Source organism: Hemicordylus capensis, chromosome 2, assembly GCF_027244095.1.
Source record: "Hemicordylus capensis ecotype Gifberg chromosome 2, rHemCap1.1.pri, whole genome shotgun sequence".
Classification (NCBI taxonomy): domain Eukaryota; kingdom Metazoa; phylum Chordata; class Lepidosauria; order Squamata; family Cordylidae; genus Hemicordylus; species Hemicordylus capensis.
In genome coordinates this window covers 48,486,676-48,511,489 of record NC_069658.1, presented here as the reverse complement: position 1 = coordinate 48,511,489, position 24,814 = coordinate 48,486,676, and the positions used below count along the sequence as shown (strand labels likewise).

Here is a 24,814-nt window from a genome sequence, read left to right as displayed (position 1 = left end):
ATGCCCAAGAAACAGCTTCCAGCCTCATCTTAAGAATCCTCCCTGTTGAGGCTGAATATCAGCCTGTGGGTGGAAAGCCTTTATTTGAATACCAGGAGGACTATCAGTTATTCCTAGGTAATGTCTGCCAATCTCTCTTATTCTGCTCCTTTTCTAGTGGTAAACCTATATTTCCAATAGGAAATATAGTTTCTCCAGACACAACTGGAACAGAGAAGACACCCGACCATACCTCAAAAACATACCCTGAGAGCAAGGCTGGCTGAAAGGGGGCACTCTAGAGAGGCAGTTGCCCAGTTCCCCATGCCTACAGGGGACCTGCTGTGCAGCAACAGAGACTCATAGTTTTGGTAGGGCCAGAACAATATTGATTCATCAAGAAAGGGAGATGGATAGGGAACTACTCATCAGAAATAGGAGCAACTATTCAATAGGAAAGTACAGTGGTCCCTCGACTTACGAACTACTCGACAGAAGTATTTTTCGAGTTACAAACGGCAGTTTTAGATCCGGTTTTAGATGCGGTTTTTTCGACTTACAAATTTTTAGATGGGGTTTCCTCGACTTACGAATTTTACATGCGGTTTCCTTGACTTGCCTGCCTGTTTACTGCCTGTTTATTCTTGAAAAGAAATGTTCCTGTGCAGTTTGCAAGCCTTACTGGGGGTCTGGGTCTTTTTTCTAGGCTCCGGAACGCATTAATCCGTTCCCAATGCATTCCTATGGGAAACCGCTTTTCGACTTACGAACTTTTCGACTTACAAATGTGCATTCGGAACGGATTAATTTCGTAAGTAGAGGGACCACTGTATTTGTCCTGGGCCCCACACAAGCTAACCATGCTGCCTGAGGATCTGATTACTGAATTGGTTGTCAGTTTTAGTGTTTTCAGGGTTCAGTCCTGGTTCAAGTTCAAGGCAACTGAGAGATGTTAAGTTTTTGTTTACTCAAAACAATCACTCTAGGCCAGCTTTTGGGTTAAGGATCTGCTTGACTCTTTGCTACCAGGGCTCCTAAATGGCTTACAACATGTAGACATCATCTCCCCTGAACTATTGTGTACTTTAACCCTGACACAAGATTTGGGGGAAGGATAGTTGGATGAATGGTCTGTCATTCTACCTTCTCATTTCAGAAATTCCAGATCTGATATAATGCAAATTTCATAAAGGCATATACCAAGGGTCACTAGAACGCCAATCCAGAATTTTGTACAGTGCCAGGATTCAGTCCTGGAAAATGGAAATACAGGATGTGTATGAGCATGTCCAGAGTGCTTTCCCCTCATAATAATATGACCATTTGACCAATACCCTATTTGCTTCTATTTCTTTTCACGTATTTCTCTTCAAGAAGAGCAGTGGGAGACACTGGGAAATGGTATGGTACCTTCTTATAGAAATTGAAATGTTTTATAAATGTGAAAATGCATCTGGAAAAATTCATTTCCCTCCCATATTTGTATACTCTGCCCACTCTATCCATCAATTCAGAGCAGTTTATAGCAGTGACAAAGATTCAGAATATACAAATAAACTTCTATTTTGTCATTCACTCACTGGTTATGGACAGTCTTATCCCATTACTTTTTCTATGCTGCTAAAAAGAACAACAAAATTCCTGCTCAAACTCTTTCTTTCTCACTATCTTCCTGTCAAGACTTCAGCCCTCCCTACTGTCGTCTCTTCCTCTAGTAGGCAAAGGTAAAGTGTGTTGTCGAGTCAGTGTCAATTCCTGTCGACCACAGAGCTCTGTGATTGTCTTTGGTAGAATACAGGAGGGGTTTACCATTTTTTCTTCCTGCATAGTATGAGATGATGCCTTTCAGCATCTCCCTATATTGCTGCTGCCTGATATAGGTGTTTCCCATAGTCTGGGAAATATACCTGCAGGGATTCGAACTGGCAACCTCTGCCTTGCTAGTCGAGTCATTTCCCGCTGTACCATTAGGTGGCTTCTTCCTCTAGTAATGTAATTTTAATAATTCACTTAACAGCCAGACATCTCTCTTTCTCATTAGGCCCTGTTAGTGCTGTATGTGTTGAAAATGCACATCGTGGGACTTAGCCGTTCCTCCCAGATAAACATCATGAACATGTCCCCAAGGATGTAGGGAAATTACATTTAAATACACACCTTTTGGTAGATTGCTACAGAAACATTTTATCTGTCTAAGAACAGAAAGAACTTCTTTCTCATCAGCTTCTTCAGCAATAGTACGTCAAATATGAACAATTCTGAAGCAACTTAAAATTTAAAAAGCAGCTGTTTTCCTACAGATTATATACTCCTAACTCATCTTTGTGAATAGAAGACAGGGAACTGAAAGTAAGAAATGTAGGCCAATGTTCCTTATCAAACTCAACTTACTTGAAAGGACAAATGCTGAAGAACTAGTCTGTCTTGACTGTTTACATGTTTCCACTCAAGGAGGGGGAAGAACAAACAGCTTTCCCCCTTTTATTTTCTTTCATACATTTATTTATTTTAATTTCATATATATTTATATCCTGCTTTACCATATATATATTTTTTAAAACTCAAAATGGCTGTTTAAAAAAACCCTTAAAAAATCAATAGCATGAAAAAAATAACAGCAAAAACAAACCAACAGGGCAGAAAAATGTATTGTCAATTATGACAGTACCCTAACTCCTGCTGTAGGCTTCTCAGAGGCATCTGGTGGGCCACTGTGTGAAACAGGATGCTGGACTAGATGGGCCTTAGGCCTGATCCAGCAGGGCTGTACTTATGTTCTTATTAACAGATTTTTTATTTTTTTTAAATAAACCCACATAAATCAGCACAGTTCAAAAGCTTTCCAGACCAGCCAGGTCCTGGACTGATGTCTGAAGGAGTGTTGAGCCTTTGAAGAAGGGTATTCCACAACAATGGCGACACTGAAAAAGTCCTGCTCAGGGGTGGCCCGAAGTATTGCAGCACCTGAGGGTAGGCACCAAATGCTGCCGTGTCCCATGCCTCTGGTGGGAGACTAGCCACTTTTCATAACCAGCCCTGGGAAGTTTTGAAAATGACATGGAGGGCAGGGAGGAAGGAAGGTTGCTGGCAGCCTCCTCTTCTCGCCTTGTGCTTCTTACAAGCTTTGCAGAGAGGGTGAGGAGAGGCACTTCTTGAAAGCCTTCACAAGAAGGCTTATTCTTGTAAGAGTCAGATTGGCTTTAAAGAGTTGCTGGCGGCAGCAGCAGGGGAGCATTTTGCTATCTGGTTGGTGCCCCAATAAGCTGCTGCCTGAGGTGGCTCCTCACCTCGCCTCACAAAAGGGTCATTCCTGGCCCTGCTCCTAGTGGATTGCCAGCAAATTTCACTTAGAAGAGGGAACTAGAGCCAGGCTTTTGACACTAGATAGAGTTCATGAGATGGAATATAGGGATGTGCAAATCGGTTTGAATTCAAACTGGTTTGGTTCAACGGTTCAAATTTGAACCAAACCAGGCATTGGTTCAACCTGCAAGTTTGAATTCAAACCCAACTGAGCCTGGTTCAATTTGAAGCAATTTGAACTGGTTTGAACTGGTTCAAGCTTACAAAACTGGGTTGGGTAGTAGGCACCCATGGGTGCCAACTATCACCCAAACCCCAAAGTAATCGGATGCTCCCATGATTTTTAATGAGATTTTGAATTTATTATTATTATTGCCCATTATTCCCTATGTGGAGTACCGGGGGGGGGAACTGGGGTAGGTGGTAGGCACCCAGTGGTGCCTACCATCCACCAAACCCCAAGGCAATTGGACACTTCCCTGATTATTGGTGATTTGTTGAAGTATTTTTCAATTTTTGTATTCCTCCGATAGGGAATAATGGGGATTTGAGGATGCCCCATTCCCCACCTTTGTGGGGTGTCAGAGGACCCCAAAGTGGGTCTGGGGGCATGGTAGGGCTGGCCTCCACCACCCCCCGGCACCCCCAAGTTGATAGGATTTATTGCTGATTAATCAGGAATTTTTAAAGAATTAAGTTTTGGCTCCATAGACATGCATTGGCTCAACAGGAAATAACAGAGTGCCTTTTGACCTACTGACCTTAATTGCTTATTGCTCTGAACTCTGAGTTCCGGTCAAATTAATTAAGCTATTAAGGTGAAAGGGAACACAGTGTTCTTACTGAATGGAAAGGCTCAGGTAATGATTTCCTATTGAGCCAATACATGTCTATGGAGCCAAAACTTAATTCTTTAAAAATTCCTGATTAATCAACAATAAATCCTGTCAACTTGGGGGTTGGGGGTGGAGGCCGGCCCTGCCAGGCCCCCAGACCCACTTTGGGGTGCTCTGGCACCCCCAAAGGTGGAGAATGGGGCATCCTCAAATCCCCATTGTTCTCTATGGGAGGAATACAAAAATTGAAAAATACTTCAACAATTCACCAATAACCAGAGAAGTGTCCGATTGCCTTGGAGCTTGGTGGGTGGTAGGCACCCCTGGGTCGAATTGCTGTTGACTCCTGGTGACCACAGAGCCCTGTGGTTGTCTTTGGTAGAATACAGGAGGGGTTTACCGTAGCCATCTCCCACACAGTATGAGATGATGCCTTTCAACATCTTCCTATATCGCTGCTGCTCAATATAGGTGTTTCCCATAGTCTGGGAAACATACCCACAGGGATTCAAACCAGCAACCTCTGACTTGGTAGTCAAGTCATTTCCCCACTGCTCCATTAGGTGGCTTCCTAAACAGCTTAGGCCCTGGGTATTTAAGAGAATGTCTTCTTCACCATGAGCCCTACTGCCTGTTAAGATCATCTGGAGAGGTTCATCTGCGGTTGCCGCCAACTCGTCTGGCGGCTACTCGGGAACAGGCCTCCTCCGATGCTGCCCCTGGACTTTGGAATGCGCTCCCTGTTGAAATAAGAGCCTCCCCATCTCTGGCAACTTTTAAAAAGGCACTGGAGACACATTTATTCACCCAGGCTTTTAATTCGATTCATGATTTTAAATTTATAATGTTGGTTTTTAATGGTTTTAACGTTTAAATGATTGTTATTGTTTAATTGATTTAGTTTTGATTTTAATTGTTTTGTTTTGTTTTGATGTAAACTGCCCTGAGCCATTTTTGTAAGGGTGGTATATAAATCAAATAAATAAATAAGTAAAATAAACTTGTTGAGGCAATTTCTTTAATATCTCATGAATCCATGTGTTTTGTTTTGCAGTACTTCCAGACGAGAAAGAATTTCAACATGCTGCTAAAACTAATAATCTTGATACTATGGAAAGACTATTTAAGAAAAATATTAATATTAATGCTGTAAATATTGTAAGTATAAGTAAGTATAAGTATAAAATACTTAGTGCAGTAAATCGTATTGCTATTCCTTAAGTGGACTGGACTATTATAAGGATAAAACACTTTCTGTTGAGGATTTCCCAAAAATTAAATCCTGTTTCTTCCATGTTACTTTCACTAAATTTATCAATTGTGGTTACTTTGAAATCTTTGGAAGCTTTGAAAACCTTAGAAGCTTTTGTTGTAATGCAGAAGTTAATGGGCAGGACTAGAAGCCAAGTATAGATGAGGATGGAGTAAGGCAGGACATTTTGGGAGAGCCGTTGTCTTGTGAAATGTTGTATGCATTTATTTTGTCTTACTGTTATTTCTGGTGAGCCATGCCATGCCATACACAGGTGAAGGTGTGTGAGCTCCAGAGGTTGCAGACAACTATAGATTTCATCATTAGGCAGGGTTGGGCCCCAGTAAAGCCAGGAGCCTGTTGACAACCCAGAAGTTCACTTGCAACCAGAGTTTAATCTAAGCTTTTTCCCCCACTACACAAGCAGCTACCAGAAACCATCCATCCACTGCCCTTAAACTTTTTGTAACCAAAGGAGAACAGAAAAGAGGGAAGGGAAAATGATACATTATTTTTTTATGTTTGGTTTTGTACTATTTAATGATTATATACCTACACATACAGTTTAAATAGAGTTCAGTATGAATCAATAAAAGCCTTTGACTAATCAAGCAATTACTCTTGTAATATATAAGATTATGAAGACTGAAAAGATCTTCATTTTATGTTTCTTTTTATCTTTTTCTTTTTAAGGAACAGACCCATTCCTATTACACCTCATATATTCAGCTGCACATACACTTATTTCATTCTGCACATTTTTAAAAAGTACTGCACAAAATGTGCCTACATGCACCTTAGAAGAAACCATGCCTGCAGCTGCATTCATGTGGATGGCGATGGGAAGACATTGCACTCAGAAGAGGAAGGCGCTAGCTTTCCTTTATAGGCAACACAAGCAAGAGAGGTCTAGGGTCTGTGCGGACAGCCAAAGAGCTGCCCAGAGAAATCACCCACCGGCAACAAGGCATATAATGGTGGGACTGTGCCTGGAACTTGGTACACTGGGCTTTCCTGAAAGGAACTATGCAGTGAGGCCTGGGCTGGCTATGAGCTAATAGGCAGCCCCCAGCACTGGAGATGGTAGCCAAGTGATGCTATCACTCCATTATTTGCCTGCGTGAAAGAAGCAGTAAAGGCAGTGTGTTGGTGTGTTTTGCTAGAATGTCCACCCAGTCCCCTTCAAACTGCCCCTTTATGGGCATGGATCCTGACAAATACCATACCATACCATACCATACCATACCATACCATACCATACCATGATGAATCACATTATCAAAAGCTTACTCACCTGCTCATTGTCCAGTGTGCTATGTGCCATCACTTGCAAATAACATCCTGCGATCTATCGAACAAACAGGCCAGCTTGTATATAGTGGACACAACCCTGACATTAAAAATGTCAACATTCAGAAATAAGTGGGAGAATATTTCAGTCTGCCAGGATACTCTGCAGCTGCCCACCAAATCATAACATTTAAGGAAAAAATACCTCGGAGGGTATTGCTGAACCAGAATTTATCAGAAAGTTTGGTCCTATTCATTAGGACTTAATCTAGACCAGGGATTTCTCCCCAACAAAAATTAAAATCAGGAAATTTTGTAACTGCCAGTTACTCCTGTTGTGAATAATCATGGTGTATATGTGTACCTTGTATATGTTTGAGCTTTGCATAAAAAAGCCAGAGACTGCACCTCTAGTATTTATATTATCATTTATTTACACAGTCATACAGGTGTTATTGACTGGTTTGTTTTATCCAGACATTGAGTCCCTCCCAAGGACCTGGGATGGCTGAATTTTATTGTCAGTGTTGTTGCTGTTGTTAGAGATATCGTCGCAGAATATAGGCTGTTCCCAGTAAAGTTGCTTTTTGTAATTGGCTGATGGTGATTTCTGTGGCCCCTATGGTGTTGAGGTGCTCTTCAAGGTCTTTTGGAACTGCACCCAGGGCGCCAATTACCACTGGGATTATTTTGGTCTTTTTCTGCCACAGCCTTTCAATTTCAATTTGTAGATCTTTGTATTTGGTGATTTTTTCTATTTCTTCTATTCTGCTATCCCCTGGTATTGCTATGTCGATTATTTTAACTTGTTTTTCTTTCTTCTCGAGTACAGTTATATCTGGTGTATTGTGTGGCAGATGTTTGTCTGTTTGTAGTCGGAAGTCCCATAATATTTTTACATCTTCATTTTCTTCAACTTTTTCAATTTTATGGTCCCACCAATGTTTGGCTACAGGTAGCTTGTATTTTTTGCAGATGTTCCAGTGTATCATCCCTGCTACCTTGTCATGCCTTTGTTTGTAGTCAGTCTGTGCTATCTCTTTACAACAGCTGATTAGGTGGTCCACTGTTTCATCTGCTTCTTTACAAAGGCGGCACTTGCTGTTTGTGGTTGATTTTTTTACTTTTGCTCTTACTACATTTGTTCTTAGTGCCTGTTCTTGTGCTGTTCTTCAAGTTGCCATTCTTAAGCCATTGCCAGGTTTTGGTGATGTCTGATTTTCCACTTATATTGTGCAAACATTGACCATGCAGTGGCTTCTTTTTCCATTTTTCTGATCGGTTCTTGACTTGTTCTTTCTTGTAGGCCTGTTTTGTTTCATTGGTGGTGTTGCTGCTGCTGTTGTTGTTGTTATTACATTTATATCCCACTCTTCCTCCAAGGAGCCCAGAGTGGCGTACTACATACTTAGGTTTCTCCTCACATCTACCCTGTGAAGTAGGTTAGACTGAGAGAGAAGTGACTGGCCCAGAGTCACCCAGCTAGTATCATGGCTGAATGGGGATTTGAACTCTGCTCTCCCCGGTCCTAGTCCAGCACTCTAACCACTACACCATGCTGGCTCCCATTAATAGCCTTTTGACCCTACTGTTTGTGACATCTTTCTTCTTTTATCCCTATCTTTCAACTGAGGATATACTTCATGTATCTGATGAAGTTGATTCCAGTTCACAAAATCTTATAGCAATAGCACTTACATTTATATACCACTTTATAGCCAGAGCTCTCTAAGCGGTTTACAATGATTTAGCATATTGCCCCCAACATTCTGGGTACTCATTTTACCAACCTCGGAAGGATGGAAGGCTGAGTCAACCTTGAGCCCCTGGTCAGGATCGAACTTGTAACCTTCTGGTTACAGGGCGGCAGTTTTACCACTGCGCCACCAGGGGCTCCTGGTATTATGCCACAATAACTCTGTTAGTCTTTAAGACAACACAAGTCTCTCTGTTTTTGTGATCAAACAGGTTTTTGAAGCACTACATAAAACTCATTTGAACAGATTGCTGCATTAGTAGTGCTTTGTATAGTAAGAATTCAGACCAGTTCCAAAAACATGTGGAATACCATAGCACATGGTGAAGTGCACTTTGGCCAATATGGTGGTGCAATATTTATTTTATTTCATGTATATATTGTTAAATATTTATACTGCGTTTCATTAAAAGAATCTCAAGGCAGTTTAAGAATAGGTGTACCAGCATACCGTTCCTAACTGTGCATCTGGTGGTGGAGTTTGAGATGGATTAGAAAAACCTTACTTGTTTAAACTCTTCATGCTCCTTGTGAACAAATATTGTACTGTTCCACAGTAGTCATAAACTCTACAAATATTTATCTGCTTGTCTAATTTCATTGCATGTATTATAGTTATTTACATAGGTTGGTAGTATCATTCACTTGTATTTGTGGGAATATGTATTTGCTGAAAATACAAATCAAGTATTTGCCCTTGCTAAGTGGGGGAAATGTAAATGTAGGGTTATGTAGATGCTGATAAATTTTGCGAAAGCACATATGTTTTATGTGGTTTATGGTATGAAGCAGAGGATTTAAAACTCCTTAATGATGATATATGCTTATTATTTATTTATTTTATTTTAGCAAAAGCGTACAGCACTCCATTTTGCTGTTGCAGGAAATCATATATCTGCAGTGGACTTTCTACTCCATCACAAAGCTAGAGTTGATAAAGCAGATATGGTAAGCAAAAATGCTTCTTTATTATTAATTGCACTTGTTGACATAGATACATAAAATCCTGTATGGAAACACTGGTATTGATAGATGCTTGCCCATATTATCTAAAAAAAATTTTTTTGCCCATACTATCTAAAAAATAGTCATTTTGGCTGAAAAAACTGAAAGTTTAATATCTTTCTCACAAATGTGTGATGAATAGAATGACATAATCTATTCTACTAGTTTTTGTTAGGAGGGGATCTTGTTAAGACATGTTGCAGAATAAAATTAACAACAAGAGCAAAGCTGATTTAAGGAAACCTAAACTCTTCACTTTGGTTCTCATTTTCTGCAGTCATATAGAGATTGAAATGCCATATATTGCAGCTGATTGGTATGTTACAAAAGTGACATCAGAGTAAATTAATTTGGATTCTTTGAAGGATCCTGAAGCTATTGTGGCGGTTCTAATGCACTCTTTTATCAAGCCTTTTTAGTTAAGAAGTTTGCTGTTATAAATGTAATTTACATTTTGTCTATATAATATGCTTTGCAGTTGACTAACCAATTCACTTGGATATCAGAATTTTTAGACCAACTCCCCACTTACTAGAAACTTTATATTTGGGACACATAGTCTAAAACACTCCAATTATTAGATGGAGCACGACTCAGAGATTTATATGAAGGTTTATTTTACAAACCTGGATTGGCATGAATGATGATCACAAAATCATGATTTATTTCACCATATTGTAGTTAGTACAGTCCCTGTCCCTTCTCCTTGTCTCCCATGATCTAGGCTTGCTTCTCTCTAAGCCAGAGCCCTGTGAGGGTGGAGCTACTGGAATAAGCTAAGATTAAACCATGGTTGCGGGTTCTGACATCACATCATGCTTAGGACAAAAAAATCAACTTCAAACCTTGGCTTCAGATTGTGGTTTGACAGCCCAAATCAAACCATGGTTTGCTGACTAGTGCAGGTTCAGACATACAAGCTTACAAGCTAACCACAGTTAGACACAATAAACTGTGATTCCATGTGATGGCTGAAGCCACCCATTGTCTGAAAATATAATAGTTTTATGTCTAATGGTCCAAAGTCAAACTAGGAAGTTTGACTCATAATTAAAAAAAAAAAAAACACTTCAGCATAAAGCGAGTCAGGATTTATGGGATGGAATGCTGGGCTGTGGGAGTTCCATTCCCCCCGTGCATACTTGAATCAATCTCAGATTGGGGGTCACCAGTGTTGGAATTATTTATACCCAATATTCCCCATTAGTCTTGCTTGGCCAGAACTTAGCCATGGGGCTCAGGTTCATGTTCATCTACCACATAATTAGAGACATCATTGTGCACATCCTGCTTCCCCTCCCTGAATGCCATTTCACTTTTCATAATTGCACGGGGGTGTGATTTATCCCTGCCCCTCTCGATATTGTCCTCGACCTCATGCTAACCTCTGAAATCCAACATAAGGTCAAGGACAAGAAGTAGAATTCTTCTGTGGCTTGTGCAGAAAGAGTGTTGCAGGCGGGGTGGTGGTGGGGTCACAGGCTCCTGAGGTTCCAAGACATCACCCAAAGCCAAGATTAAATTTTTAAAAACACACTCCGGGCTAATTCAGATATCACGTGGAGCCAAGATTAAATTAAAGATTAAATCTTGGCTCGGCATGATGTCTGAACCACCCAGTGTGTGTCCTTTAAAACTAACTCTATATAATATGCAGATGTGAAATTTTAAAAATAAAATGATAATAATTTTGACCTATCTACTAATACTGTTATAACCATTACTGAAATAATGAAAGTAAGCCAATCGAAACAGACTCATCAAGCATGTGTGATTGTATTATACTGTTGACAGACAAGCAATGTACTACTATTCTGATTGTTATTCGTTATTTTCTCTGGTCATTGACCAAAATAAAGATTTCTGTCTATCTGTAAAATAGTATACATGAAGCCCTTTGAATACTCATGCTGTCAAGCTATTTTCACATCTGTTCCAATTTTAGCACTCTCAATTTCACAGGTATATGTGGAGAAGTCCCAAATTCTGTAGAATTAGGTTAGCTGATTCCCATTCATTGTGTTTGTTAATTATACAATTTAATGCAGTATTAATAAAACAGAATAGGTTGGAATTTCATTGTGATGTCTTTGTAACTCCTTGTGGTTTTTTATGTTTTAATTTTTATTTGAAGCATGGACTTACTGCGATTCATCTTGCTGCCTGGTCTGGAAATCTGGACATAATGCTGATGTTAATTAAAGCAGGTGCAGATCAAAAAGCCAAGGACCAGGTTTGTTACTGACAAATGTAAACCAGCATTAAGTAAATGCATAATAGAAGAATATCTGTTTCAGTTTTACCGAGCTGTTCTGTCTTTTTCTTAGGAAGGAAGGAATGTCCTGCACTTCGCAGCTCAGAACAATAATGTTAGAATCGTGGATTATTTTATCCAGGATCTTCAGCTGAAGGACCTTAATAAACCTGATGAGGTATCATATGAATACAATAAACTGTGGGATATCTGTCAATGAGTGTTTCTAGATTGATTGATTGATTAAGTGCCGTCAAGTCATGTCGACTCGTAGCAACCACATAGATAGATTTTCTCCAGGATGATCTTTGCATAATGTGTCTGAAGTATGATAGTTTGAGCCTGGCCATTTGTGCCTCGAGTGAAAATTCTGGATTGATTTGTTCTATGATCCATTTGTGTGTTTTCTTGGCTGTCCATGGTATCCTCAAAAGTCTTCTCCAGCACCAAAGTTCAAAAGCGTCAATGCTTTTTCTATCTTGCTTCTTCAAAGTCCATGGGAAAAACCATTGTCTGAACTGTTCTAATCTTTGTAGGTATAGAAATGTCACAGCATCTAAATATCCTTTCCAAGGCCTTCATTGCAACCCTATCAAGTGCTAGTCTGCGGCGTATTTCTTGACTGCTGGATCCTTTACTGTTGATTATTTATTTTATTTCATTTTTTAACATTTTATATCCTGCTCTTCCTCCAAGGAGCCCAGAGTGGTCTACTACATACTTAGGTTTCTCCTCACAATAACCCTGTGAAGTAGGTTAGGCTGAGAGAGAAGTGACTGGCCCAGAGTCACCCAGCAAGTATCATGGCTGAATGGGGATTTGAACTGGGGTCTCCCCTGTCCTAGTCCAGCACTCTATAATATTTTTGCAAATACTTTTCTTTATAACCACCCAGTATAAATATTAATATAGTTAATCCACCCCCCGCCCTGCATTTTATGAATAATAGGGGTAATAGACCTTTTCTCCAGCTATCTCTTTATGGTCCCTCTCATCTTACCAACTGATTTTGCATCACACTGGAAAAAACAGTTGCCATGTAGGATCTTCAGGGGCTCAGAGCAAGCATCAGCCTTTGTAAAACAATGCCATTAAGATAAATTAAAAGATTATAACATTGTATGAATATATAGTACTAAAATAACCTTTTTTTTAATACCACAGTTATTTGATGCTTAGTCAAAATAAAAAGTTCTTGCATCACCTCCAGAAGATGATTAGACTCAATTTTATTTTAGGGAGCCAGACAAAAGACTCTAAAAACATACTGTCCATCTCAGTGAGCAGCTGTAAATAAAATCATTGAGACTTTCTTCTAGTTTAATATATTAGAATCACAGACTATTTGTGTGTAATGTGGCATCTTTCCGTGAAGCAACTTTTGGTGGTGAAAAAACACGGTGGTTTTTTGCCTTGTGGATCTGTTGCAAATTCTCACTGATCGAGTGGGTTCTGTAATACGTACACTACCTACAGCAGTGGGATGCAGGGACAACTTGAGTGTAAGCAGTCACTTCATTGTCCTTAGTCCTCTCTGTCTGTTTTCAGAGGCCAGAAGGTGGTTCCCTTGTTTCCACCTTCCCCTGGCAATTGGCAGTTGAAGCAGAGAGTTGTTGTTATAGGTTGATATATTGTGTAGTGTAATGTGGATGGTTTTGAGCCACCTGCACTGCTGTGAGTGTCTAAACAAAATGGCAGAAGTCTTGCTCCGGAGCACAAATACTTAAGCTGACACAATAGCACTTCCACAACGCTACTTACATTGGAAATAATGTAAGTAGCATTGCAGAAGTATGAGTTTAGGTATTTGCATTTTATGCAGGACTACCAGCATTTTTCTTCTTCTTAGACACCTGCAGCAGCATGGGCCGTTCAGAACAGTCCATCTTACACTGTGCAGCATATCAGCCATTTTTGTTGTTGTTGTTCAAAACAACTTCAACTCACTTATTTAGGTCAGCCTCGTTAATCATGATACCACTATTCACGGTTCTGTGTATCTGAGGTTGCCTAATTGCTACCCTATCACAATATCCATGGCAACAAAAGGGTTAAGACCCATGTATCTGTGGTTTTGGGATGGCTGGAAGCTACCTCAGGAGACATTTCCGGCTGCCTTTTTGTGAAAAAGCCATTTTGTGGCTCATTTGGTTAAAAAAACAAAAAACCTTTTCTTTTCCCTGTGAAAAACTGTGAAAAAATGGTGGATTTTGGACTTCTGGGTGGCACTGCTGAACAGCTGGAGAACCACAGAAAACAGTACAGCACTTTATTCTCATTATATCTGCCATTTTCTGCCCTTTTAAGTATGTTTTTCAAGCCTCTGGGAACCTAACCCACGCATTCCCATTGCCACAATGCTGTTCCATTGTCTGCATTTGTAGTAGAAAATTAAACCCCCATGGATAACAGGATTCACCTGTGCAACCAGTTTCAACCACCTACCTCTCCCCATACTTAAAAATGAACCCTCCATCCTCCTCATACTCTATAAAACAAGACCTTATTATGTGCCTGTTAAGTGCAGGCATAAAATGGAAGAGGCAAGGCAAAGCTAGGAAAACGGACCCGAATAAAAATATATGGGAAGTGGGGGGGATGGAACAGATTTAACACAGTTCTTTTCTGGCAGGGAGGAAGGAAGCAGGCTAGGGGAAGGCTACAAACAACCTGCAGCTCAGGGGCGTAACAAGGCTGGAGTGGGCCCAGAGACAAAATTTTAAAATGGGCCCCTCGCTGATACACACACACACTTCACAATATATAGTCATGTGACGTACCTCATGTGACGTGCCTCTGGGGGGCCCCTCGAGGCGTGGGGTCGCTGATACACACACACTTCACAACATATAGTCATGTGACGTGCCTCATGTGACGTGCCTCTGGGGGCCCCCTCGAAGCGTGGGGGCCCCCAGGCAGCCGCCTCCCCTTGCCTAATAGTAGTTACACCCCTGCTGCAGCTATCTGTCATAGAGCTGGGTAGATAGGACCTGTGTTTTGCTAAACATCCCAGTGTTTAGCAAAACTTCTACAAGATTTCCCTTTTCTTCCATATTTACTAACATCTTCATATTTACTGTTTCCTAGAAAGGTAGAAAACCATTCCTTCTGGCAGCTGCAATGGGCCATGTAGAAATGATAGATGAGTTGATTTTCCTTAACTTATTCACTTTGGAAAAAGACAATGTAAGTATGTTTAAAAAAAAAGCCATTAAAGAGTTATTACTTGGCTTTGTGTATTGTATAAGTGACTACTCCAACTCAAAACTGGAATTTTACTTATTATTTCAATTACTGTATTAAGACATGGAGTGAATTCTGGTATTAATACTAAAAAGAAATAAGAGCCATCAATGCTTAATTTCCCTTTGGCATTCAGTGCACATTACTGTTGTATTCATTTGTGTTGTTAGAATATTTATATGCTATACATTATTTATTTATGGATTACAGTATTTGCCTCTAGTATGACAACTCTCTGTAAGTTTAAGGTATTTATGCACCGCTGGTGCTTCCTTGGACATCCACAACTGCACGCATCAATTAGAAACACCAGCGTGATCCTGCGCAACATTTGGACCAATGTATTTAAAACTTTTATATTCCACTAAGCTAGATAACAACAGATATAAGACAGCAAAATACCATAATATCCATCACTAAACAGTAAAAGTACAATTTAAAAGGAAATAATTTGTCCCTAAAATTTACAAAATTGAAAATAGGCCCACAAATTTTGGCCATCTTAGGGGACAAATACTCATATTGATTTTTGGCAATGTCTAAACACTAGAGATGGAAAATAGGTGATAGCATTGTTGCACTTGCATATTTCTCTGTGTTATTATCCCTTCTTTATCCCTGCCTCCAAACGATTAGGGTAAAATTGCAGTCATTATTGCCCAGTAGAATGAGTTAGGGTCATGGTTGAGGTCACAATGAATAAATTGTGGTACTCTCTCCATGGAATAATCTTTGGAGGGCATTCCTGCCCTCCAAACATTCCTGCCCTCCACAGATTACCTCTTTGGAGGGCATTCCTGCCAATTTTCATTTCCATTCCTCGGACAACATTGATACAACTTTATAGTAGGTTTTTGTGTTTTTAAAACCTTTTAAAACCTTTTAAACACCATTGCAAATCTGGCTGCTGCTGGCCCAATGGGCAGGACAATAAAAGCATAATAACACACTGAAAACTGAAAGCATTACAATGCTATCACCTTTTTCCATCTCTAAGGGTAATAGAACTTGCCAAAAATCACAATGAGCATTTGGCCCCCTAGATGGTACTGTCCTACACAGCTGCTCATGTACTAAAATGTAAACTGCACCAGACAGTATGTATTATCATTATTAGGTGCCAAACTCACTACACGCTGGATATAGTAGATTTCAAAATACAAAGAATCTTGCCTACAGCTTATGCTTGAAAAATTCTATATTAATTCATACTCAGTGCCCTATTCCAGGTTCCAACTCAAATTTGAGAACACATTGCACATGTACAGATTTACAATATGAGCCTTAGAGTTAACATCCAATGATGTTTGTCTTTAGTGCTAATATTACAATATGTTGTGTTTCTGCATGTATTATTTTAAAGGAAGGAAATGCCGCATTGCATCTGGCTGCTAAAAATGGTCATAGTGAGGTGTTGGAAGTTCTTCTTCAACAATGGGAGAAAATAGATGAGTTCAATCAGGTAACAACACCAGTAGTATGCTGAATAACAGAAAGGATATAAGAAAACAAATAAAAGTTTTTTAAAATAAGGTTTAAAAACGAAATGCATGTCAATTGGTTGGAAGTCAACCAACCAATGTCTTCCAAACTGTCAAATTCATTGCAGTTTTTTAATTAATGCAAAATGCCATGCTAGTTAGAACTGCCCCTGCCCTTCACTCTTGTTAAGTTCAAAAGTCAGATATGGAAGGTCAGACAATACAGTAAGCTGTAATGTGTGGTTATTGATCAGAATTCAGTTTGGTGTTGTCATGACTGGCAATTTTGCATTTCATTGGGTTTGGGTTTGTTTGTTTGTTTGTTTGTTTTTTTGCACAGTGTCAAAAATGAAACATTCAGGTAACAACAAAATGTTTTTGCTGAAAAAAATTACATAGGAGATGACACTGTGTTGAAAGCCAGCATTTCCCAGCCAGTGTGCCACAGGACCCTGGCCGTTGGCTCAGAGCGAGTCAGTGAGGCACATCAAATCAACCATTTTGACTGCCCTGTTTGTGCTACTTGTGCCCAGTGGCAACACATGCTGTTGGGTGGGAGGAGAAGGAGAAAGTTAAAATAAATAAAAACTGCACAGTGGCATAACTGTTGCAGCCTTGTGGGGAGTGGGGCAGGGTGCCGCAATTTGTTTTTAAGTGTATGTGTCTTAGAATGAAAAACGGGAAACACTGTTGTAGGCCGTATAGATATATCATGTAAATACCATAGACTAGCAGTGTTCTGTATGAGAAACATTGTATTTCACTTGCAAACACAACCTATGAGAAAGGCAGAAATTGTTCCTGGGGTTTGTGATTCGTACAGCATATGGGAATGTCTGGTACTTACTGCCACAGCAGTCACCTGTAGTGGGGCAGAAGAAAGGGAGAAGTTTGTATCATTTCCTGCCTGCCAGGGAAGTATGATCCAGAAAAAAGGATCTATGAGATTTTTAAAATTTCCCTTGCTACCCTCGCAGTCTAGACAGCATGCTCTACTAACAGGGTGTTATACAGGCACTACAGCCTTGTGGAGATGACTATAGTCAGTGGCACTACTTGGCCAATTTGGATGTTACTTTTATGTAGGTTTACCAGATTCAGAGACATTTGCATAATAGTACTCTCAGGGCAAAGATAATAGAATAGGAACATAGGATGCTGCCACATATTGAGTCAGACCATTGGTCTATCTAGCTCAGTATTGTCTTCACAGACTGGCAGCGGCTTCTCCAAGGTTGCAGGCAGGAATCTCTCTCAGCCCTATCTTGGAGAAGCCAGAGAGGGAACTTGGAACCTTCTACTCTTCCCAGAGCAGCTTCATCCTCTGAGGGGAGTATCTTACAGTGCTCACACATCAAGTCTCCCATTCAAATGCAACCAGGGCAGACCCTGCTTAGCTAAGGGGACAAGTCATGCTTGCTACCACAAGACCAGCTCTCCTTCCTAGGTTCACATGGCCACTGGCAGGGTAGAAGAGCCCAACTTGGGTAGGAGAGCGTGCTCCCAATTTTCGACCATGTGCTTGCAAACATCAAGATAGGAAGTCAGGAGAATGAACTTGTGCAAGGCAGCAGCTGGGTAGGGCGGCTTTTCCTCCTACCTTGAAAAAATGCTGGGGACAGAATCTGGGTAGGGCACGCTCATCCTACACAGCCTCCTCGCTCCTAGCCAGCTACTTTGCATACAAACATTTTCCTCACCTCCAACCTCAATGTTTGCAAGCATATGACCAAAAATTGAGAGTGTGCCAAGCTGTTCCACCCAGGCTGAGTAGTTCTCCTACCCTACCAGCCGTTGTTTGAACAAGCTAAATGTGTAACGTGGTAACACAAAGATGTTGGATACGTGTTCTGTGAAATTCATTTTAATTAACAAGTCTGATGGCAGTTAAAACCCATGTTTCCACTGAGTTTCTGAATTCACACTTTTTATGATGATTATTTTTATGAAAATAGAAAATATAAGAAATTACCTAGGAAATCCACATTCAAAGACATAAAGAGAGAGAGAGAAATGCAACAATATGGTAAACTAGAAAAATGCAAAAACCTGTTAGTTATGAGAGCTTAAAAACACTTTTGTGTTTCAACTGAACATGCATAATCCTTGTGATATTGGCAGAATTTATTAACATACAAATTCCTTGAGATATTTAGTATTTTAAACCTCCACAGATTTCTTGTAGTGTAATTTTAACATAAGCATATTGTTAGCCTGACTAGCCCACACCCTCAAACTTGGTGTCAGTTTTTATCATTGACATCTACAAGTTTGGTGGCAACTATATTTAATGGTATTACTATTTTATTTTATTTTAGAATGGCGAAACACCATTTCATCTGGCTGTTGAAGGAGGCCATGAAAAATGTGCTGATCTCTTGCTGGAAGCAGGAAGTGACATCAACATTTCAAACAAAGTATGTAGATATGCTTAGTGGCTGCATACCGCTAAGAGGCATGGCAAACTGCCCAGAGACATGAGTTTTGGGTGGTATGTAAGTATGTTAAAATAAATACCACATCACAATGCTGATAGTAAGAGATCCCATCCTCGCTGGTGCACATATGTGGCAAACCTCCCCCCAGCAACCTTTTAAAAGCATATAAATTAGAATATCTAATTAATTGCTAATGGTATCTTAAGTTAAAGCAGTCACAGTCTGATTGAAATCAATGAAATAGCAATTGCTGGCATTACTAGAAACTTTATTTTCCTGATTTCTGTATCATAGTCCTAGTGAACCACAGGCTGAAATCTATGGATTACTTGCTTCAAAAGAGCCTTGTGAAAGTCTCACAGATTTCAAAGTACCATAGGCCCAATTATTCATGTGTTGAGAGGTACTGCTATGATGATGACTACAAATATTGATATATAAGGAGTCCCCAGCTTACAAATGGGTTGCGTTTCAAGAGTTCGTTTGTAAGTTGGATGTTCATAACTCAGAACGCATGTAGTTCCAATGAGGGATGACTTCTTTGTGCGGGTTGACATTTGTAAGTTGTAAGTACAGAAGGGCCTCAATATCAGCAGATTCACATGTCCGCGGTTGGGTAAAAGACACACAACCTCAGCATACATGGGGGAAAAGGGAAAAAACACATTGACCTTACATATCCATGGGTTATGAGTAGCAGGAAATGACTGCGGAGGTCATTTCTGGCTGCAATTTTGTATTTCATAGCCTCAAAATGGCTCCATTAAAGAAAGAAAAAACTGGCAATTTTGGGCTGATTTGGGGGCATTCTGGGGCAGAGCATGACTTGGGGGAGCAGCAAAGCATGGTAGGGAGCTTTCCCTCACATTCCCACCCCAGAATTTGGCCAGTTTGGGGCAATTTTGGATCATTATCCTGATGACCAGGAACCTAATCCCCATGATCCCATAGCCACCAATGACTCGATATTCACGATTTCCATATCTGCCATTACAGCTGGAAGTGGAACCCTTGCGAATATCAAGGTCCTCCTGTACATATGGGTCTTTTGTAAGTTGGGTGTTCATAAGTCGGAGAGTGCCTATACTACTTTTAACAAAAGTGCTCATAGTAGTTTACATAAATAAATAATAAATAATATGGCTCCCTCTTCCAAAAGGGCTTACAGTCTAAAAGGAAACATAAGGTAGACACCAGCTGCAACCACTGGAAGGATGTTAGATAGGGACACTTGCTCTCCCCTTGTTAAATATAAGAGAATTGCCACTTTAAAAGGCACAGCCTTGCTCAGTTGGCAGGGCACTGCTTCCTTTTACTGTGGAAGAGCATTTGTGCAAAATAGGCAAAATGAGTAACTGAAAGGTTACTGTGTCAGAAGATAAGTAAATGTTGTGTGCAAGGCAGCCAGTCTTTTAAAAATGCAATATGCATATTTTCAATGCAGTGGCATACACTCAGCTGGTTTACTTAAACAGCTTTTGACAGTAGCACAATGTTGCAATATAATTCCATCTGTTTTTTAGATTTTTTTTTTTAAAAGAACATTAATTTCCTAATTACAACTAATTCTTAACAGTAATGAGAAACTAATTTTCCCTCTCTCCATTGTGTTTCTTCTAGCACAATAGCAGTGCTTTGCATATTGCAACCCAGAACGGACACACACCTTTGGTCAATTATCTTATCAGTAAAAATATAGATCTGGGTGCTAAACATCAAGTGAGTATTTCCACACATACTGCCCCTGTTATACCCCTTATCGTCAGGCACCTTGACAGCATTATCTGAAAATGGTAGCTAGCTGTGCATAATTTGGGACACAGAAGCAAGAGCACTACACGTTATATAAGAATAAGTAGTTAAACACTTCTGACCTTCGTTGATTTCAGTGGGAGAATGATGAGCACATATTTGGCTCTTTCAGTGGCTGACCTCTTGAGCTCTAGGGCCAGGGTGTCAAGGGCACATGATTCCACAATAAATCAAAGCAACAGCTGGAATGTGTGGGATTAGAGCTTTTACTAGCAGCACCGTGGAAGCAAGTGTATGTAGAACAAAGTCAATGGAAATTACCACGTTTTAATTGTTAGTCCATAAATCATAGTTGAATGCCAAGTCCAATATGGGTCAATGCCAGGAGAGGGGTCAGTTGCCAGTTCCGTAGTCCAGGGGGTTCTGAGAAGAGTCACAAGTCAATAGGCAGGCACAGGGTCAAGATCCCAGAAGCAAACAGGAGCAAGGTACTCAAGAGCAGGGAGCTGGAATTGCACGCCCAAACGATCATTGAAACCAGCACAGTGCAGAGTGAGCGGTCTGTATTTATACCCCTTCAAGGCTAAATGCCAGGTGAAGACAATTAAGGCCCTGCCTGCCTTCGGGCCTACAGATTCAGACGCCTCCTGGGGCAGACTTTGTAGCCAAACGGCTGCTTCTTCTCTGTACAAAACGCTGCTCTTTTCTGCGGTAACGCCCATGCTCCACGTAGCTCACCAGTCTGCTGCTTGGTCCTGGCTCCTCCCCATCTGAAGAAGGCAACGGCTCCCCAGCAGTCTCCTGCTGTTCCACAATAGGTAAGCTCTCCGTCCATGGGGGCTTCTTCCTGCAGCAGGACCATATCAAGGGACTGTGGGTCTGGCAGTTCCTCCTCAGAATCTTCTGAATCAGACCACTGTCTGACACAGGGAGAAGCATCAGTGCCGCTCTTGCATTCTACTAATGCAGCTCTGGCAATTTCACATGAGGGTGGATGGGAGTGGGTGGTGATTTTCAGCAACCTCCTCTTCCCCTGGAAGTGCTCTGTGCGATGCAAAAATATGTCCCTGAAGGGTCACACAGCGCTCAGAGACATATTTTTGCATAGTACAGAGCACTTCAAAAATCCACCTAATGGTGCAGCGGGGTAATGACTTGACTTGCAAGCCAGAAGTTGCCAGTTCAAATCCCTGCTGGTATGTTTCCCAGACTATGAGAAACACCTATATCGGGCAGCAGCGATATAGGAAGATGCTGAAAGGCATCATCTCGTACTGTGTGGGAGATTGCAATGGTAAACCACTCCTGTATTCTACCAAAGACAACCACAGGGCTCTGTGGTCGCCAAGAGTCAACACTAACTCGATGGCACTTTACTTCACAGAGCACTTCAGGGGAAAGAGGAAGTTGTCCAAAATTGCACCCACCACAAGTGCTCATGATGCAGTTGTCTAAAAGTCATTACCACTGGTGTTTTCTTCACTAGAACCAGCACTATGTAATTCAAGATGTCAGGCACTAAAATTAATAAAAATAATTGTATTAATTACTTGAACATAAATGTTCAACTCTGCTTGGATTGTGCCAAATATCTTTTAAGGTTTTCAAAAAGTGTGCATATATAAGAGACACATGATATATGGTGCATTGGTATCAAAATGTATACGGCAGGATGATTATGCAAATATTCCTAATCTTTTGTTACTGTCAATTGTAAATGCAAAAATTAACACTTTATTAATGCAAGTGAGGCATTTTAATGTTCTAGCCTATTTGGAACTGAATATTGTGGACAAAGTAATCCACATTGCATGTAACTCTCGTAAATTTTCATAAAGTTAATCCTTATAGGTATCATTTGATTAACATTTTGTTTACTATTAAAGGATTTTCCTCACATTTTTAAACCTTGGACAGCCCTGAAGTACAATATAGTTTTCTTTAATTTTCCACAAGCTGCTAATGGTAGATAAGTTTCATCCAGGTTTCATTCCTCGAGGCACAATTTAATATTGCTTCTATAATTGTTGTGGTGTTTACATCTCTGACATGAAAATATATTTTGATTCGAAGAGGAACTCCAGAGCATGCTAAAATTTGGAAACATTCAGTAAAAGGGTGCAGGCTGAGAAGATAAATTAGTTCATATATCAATTGAATGTTTTACCTACTAATTTTTCTTTTCAAATCCAGTTTTATAAATATTGACTCTACTCTGAAGTGGAGAATCAAACCATTAAAAATGTGGGTGTAATATAATCAGTATTCTTTCAACCAGGGATGGGCTGGTTGAAAGGCTTCTGGCAGCTACTTTTTTTCCTTTTCCTTTTCTGGGCAGAGGCTTGGGAGAAACCAGCATGAAATAGCAGCTGAGGGAGGCAGAGCTAGTCACAAAATGGCAGCTTGAGGGTGTTGCACCAGTCACAAAATGGCAGCTTGTAGAAAAATTTTATACAGCATTTACAAAAGAGATTTTAATATCAAAACCCCTGAGTTCTAGGAGAATTTTTTTGCAGGACAGGAGGAGAGCAAGAGAAGTTGCTTTGTAAGGAAATAAAACTGAAGAGAAATTACTTTCTCTTCCATTAATCAACCCTGATCACTCAAAGCAACCCTAATGACTCAAAGAGAGACCTAAAAAGGTGCAGCCATATCCCCACTCAGCCAGTCAATCAGATCTGCAGTACTGGCTGGAAGAGAGGGGAGAGAGAACATAGGAAGCTGCCATATACTGAGTCAGACCATAGGTCCGTCTAGCTCAGTATTATTTACACAGACTGGCAGTGGCTTCTCCAAGGTTGCAGGCAGGAATCTCTCCCAGCCCTATCTTGGAGAAGCCAGAGCGGAAACTTGGAACCTTCTGCTCTTCCCAGAGCAGCTCCATCCCCTGAGGGGAATATCTTACAGTGCTCACACTTCTAGTCTCCCATTCATATGCAACCAGGGCAGACTCTGCTTAGCTAAGGGGACAAGTCATGCTTGCTACCACGCAAGTCCAAATGCTTGGAGAGTTACTTCAGATAAACATGGGAGCTACCAGTAGCTCCTGAGCTACCCAGTGTCTGCCCCTGCTTTAAACTCTTTAGATCAGTTCCAGTTCAGACATTAAGTAAAAAGTGGTTGGCAACTGGTTCAAACACTCTGAACTGGTTTAAAAACATTTTATGCAAAGTAATGCCAAACTCCTTTGCTTACAATGAAACTCTGTGAAATTAAAAGTATAACTATTTGGCTTGAGACAAAAATGTTTATTCTATCCTTAAACTATGTTTCTATCCTTTAAGGATTGTATAAACAAAATGCATACAAAGGATGAGAAATGGAGAAAATACAATAGGCTTGTCCACATAATCAAGAATAGGGTAGGAGAAGCCTTTAGTTTGTTGGGAGCAGTGCGTGCTCTCAATTTTTGATCTTCTGTCCATTAAAAACAAGGTTGGAGCTGCCATCTGTGATGGTGTGCTAAGCAGCAGCTGAGTCAGATGGCTTTTCATCCTACCTTATTCAGCAGTTGGGTACAGCTGCTAGGTAGAAGGGGATGTCCAACCCAGCTGTTACTTAGCACCTGATCACGGATGGCACCACTGACTTTGTTTTTGACTGAGCCTAATCGTGTTCCCTCTAACAGGGATTCCCAGATGTTTTTGACTACCACTCCCATAATCCCCAAGCAAAAGCCATTGCAGCTGGGGATTCTGGGAGCTGTAGTCGTCAACATCTGGGAATCCCTGTTAGAGGGAACATTGGAGCCTAATATTAATCATACAATTAAATACTGGGTGTCTGATTATTGAACCACAGAGGCTTTGGGAGCACAGCAGAGAGCTCTGGGACAAATGTCTGCTGTCTCCGTTGCACAAAAGTGTGTGGCAGGGGAACTGATGGAGCTGTGTGGGGGTGGTCCCACCAGCATGCCCAGAGGTGTGATTTATGTGTACACCTCAGTAATCTGGGATCTCAGCCACTGGGTTCATCAGTAGAATTTATTCCCGAGTAAGTGTCTATAGATATGCAGCAGTGGCAGCTTTGCCTACTGGGACTGATGGGGCAGAGGGCAAGGCAGGGGAAAGGAGAACAACTCCCCAAGGGCATCCTCCGGCCACAGGGTCGGACGGTCCCCCACAGGGCTTGCCCTTTCCCCCATCCCTCAGTTTCCTGTATGAAGCCTGTCAAAACCAGCCCCTGCTCTGCAGAGGCAGAAACTGCTGTGGCTGCCACAGAGTGT

The 24,814-nt window shown here is 40.7% G+C and overlaps 1 protein-coding gene across 5 annotated transcripts in view; it reads left to right on the top strand.

Annotated features, from left to right (window-relative positions):
* The window catches only part of ANKDD1B (ankyrin repeat and death domain containing 1B), a 62,027-nt gene that overhangs the window by 7,685 nt on the left and 29,528 nt on the right, over positions 1 to 24,814 (top strand). For all 5 annotated transcript variants that reach the window (XM_053299084.1, XM_053299081.1, XM_053299083.1 and 2 more), the window contains exons 2-9: positions 5,173 to 5,276; positions 9,266 to 9,364; positions 11,556 to 11,654; positions 11,749 to 11,853; positions 14,763 to 14,861; positions 16,282 to 16,380; positions 18,718 to 18,816; positions 20,458 to 20,556. In XM_053299084.1, the coding sequence (XP_053155059.1) occupies positions 5,229 to 5,276; positions 9,266 to 9,364; positions 11,556 to 11,654; positions 11,749 to 11,853; positions 14,763 to 14,861; positions 16,282 to 16,380; positions 18,718 to 18,816; positions 20,458 to 20,556 (747 nt within the window). In that variant the 5' untranslated portion in view covers positions 5,173 to 5,228. The remainder of the gene's footprint in view (positions 1 to 5,172; positions 5,277 to 9,265; positions 9,365 to 11,555; positions 11,655 to 11,748; positions 11,854 to 14,762; positions 14,862 to 16,281; positions 16,381 to 18,717; positions 18,817 to 20,457; positions 20,557 to 24,814) is intronic.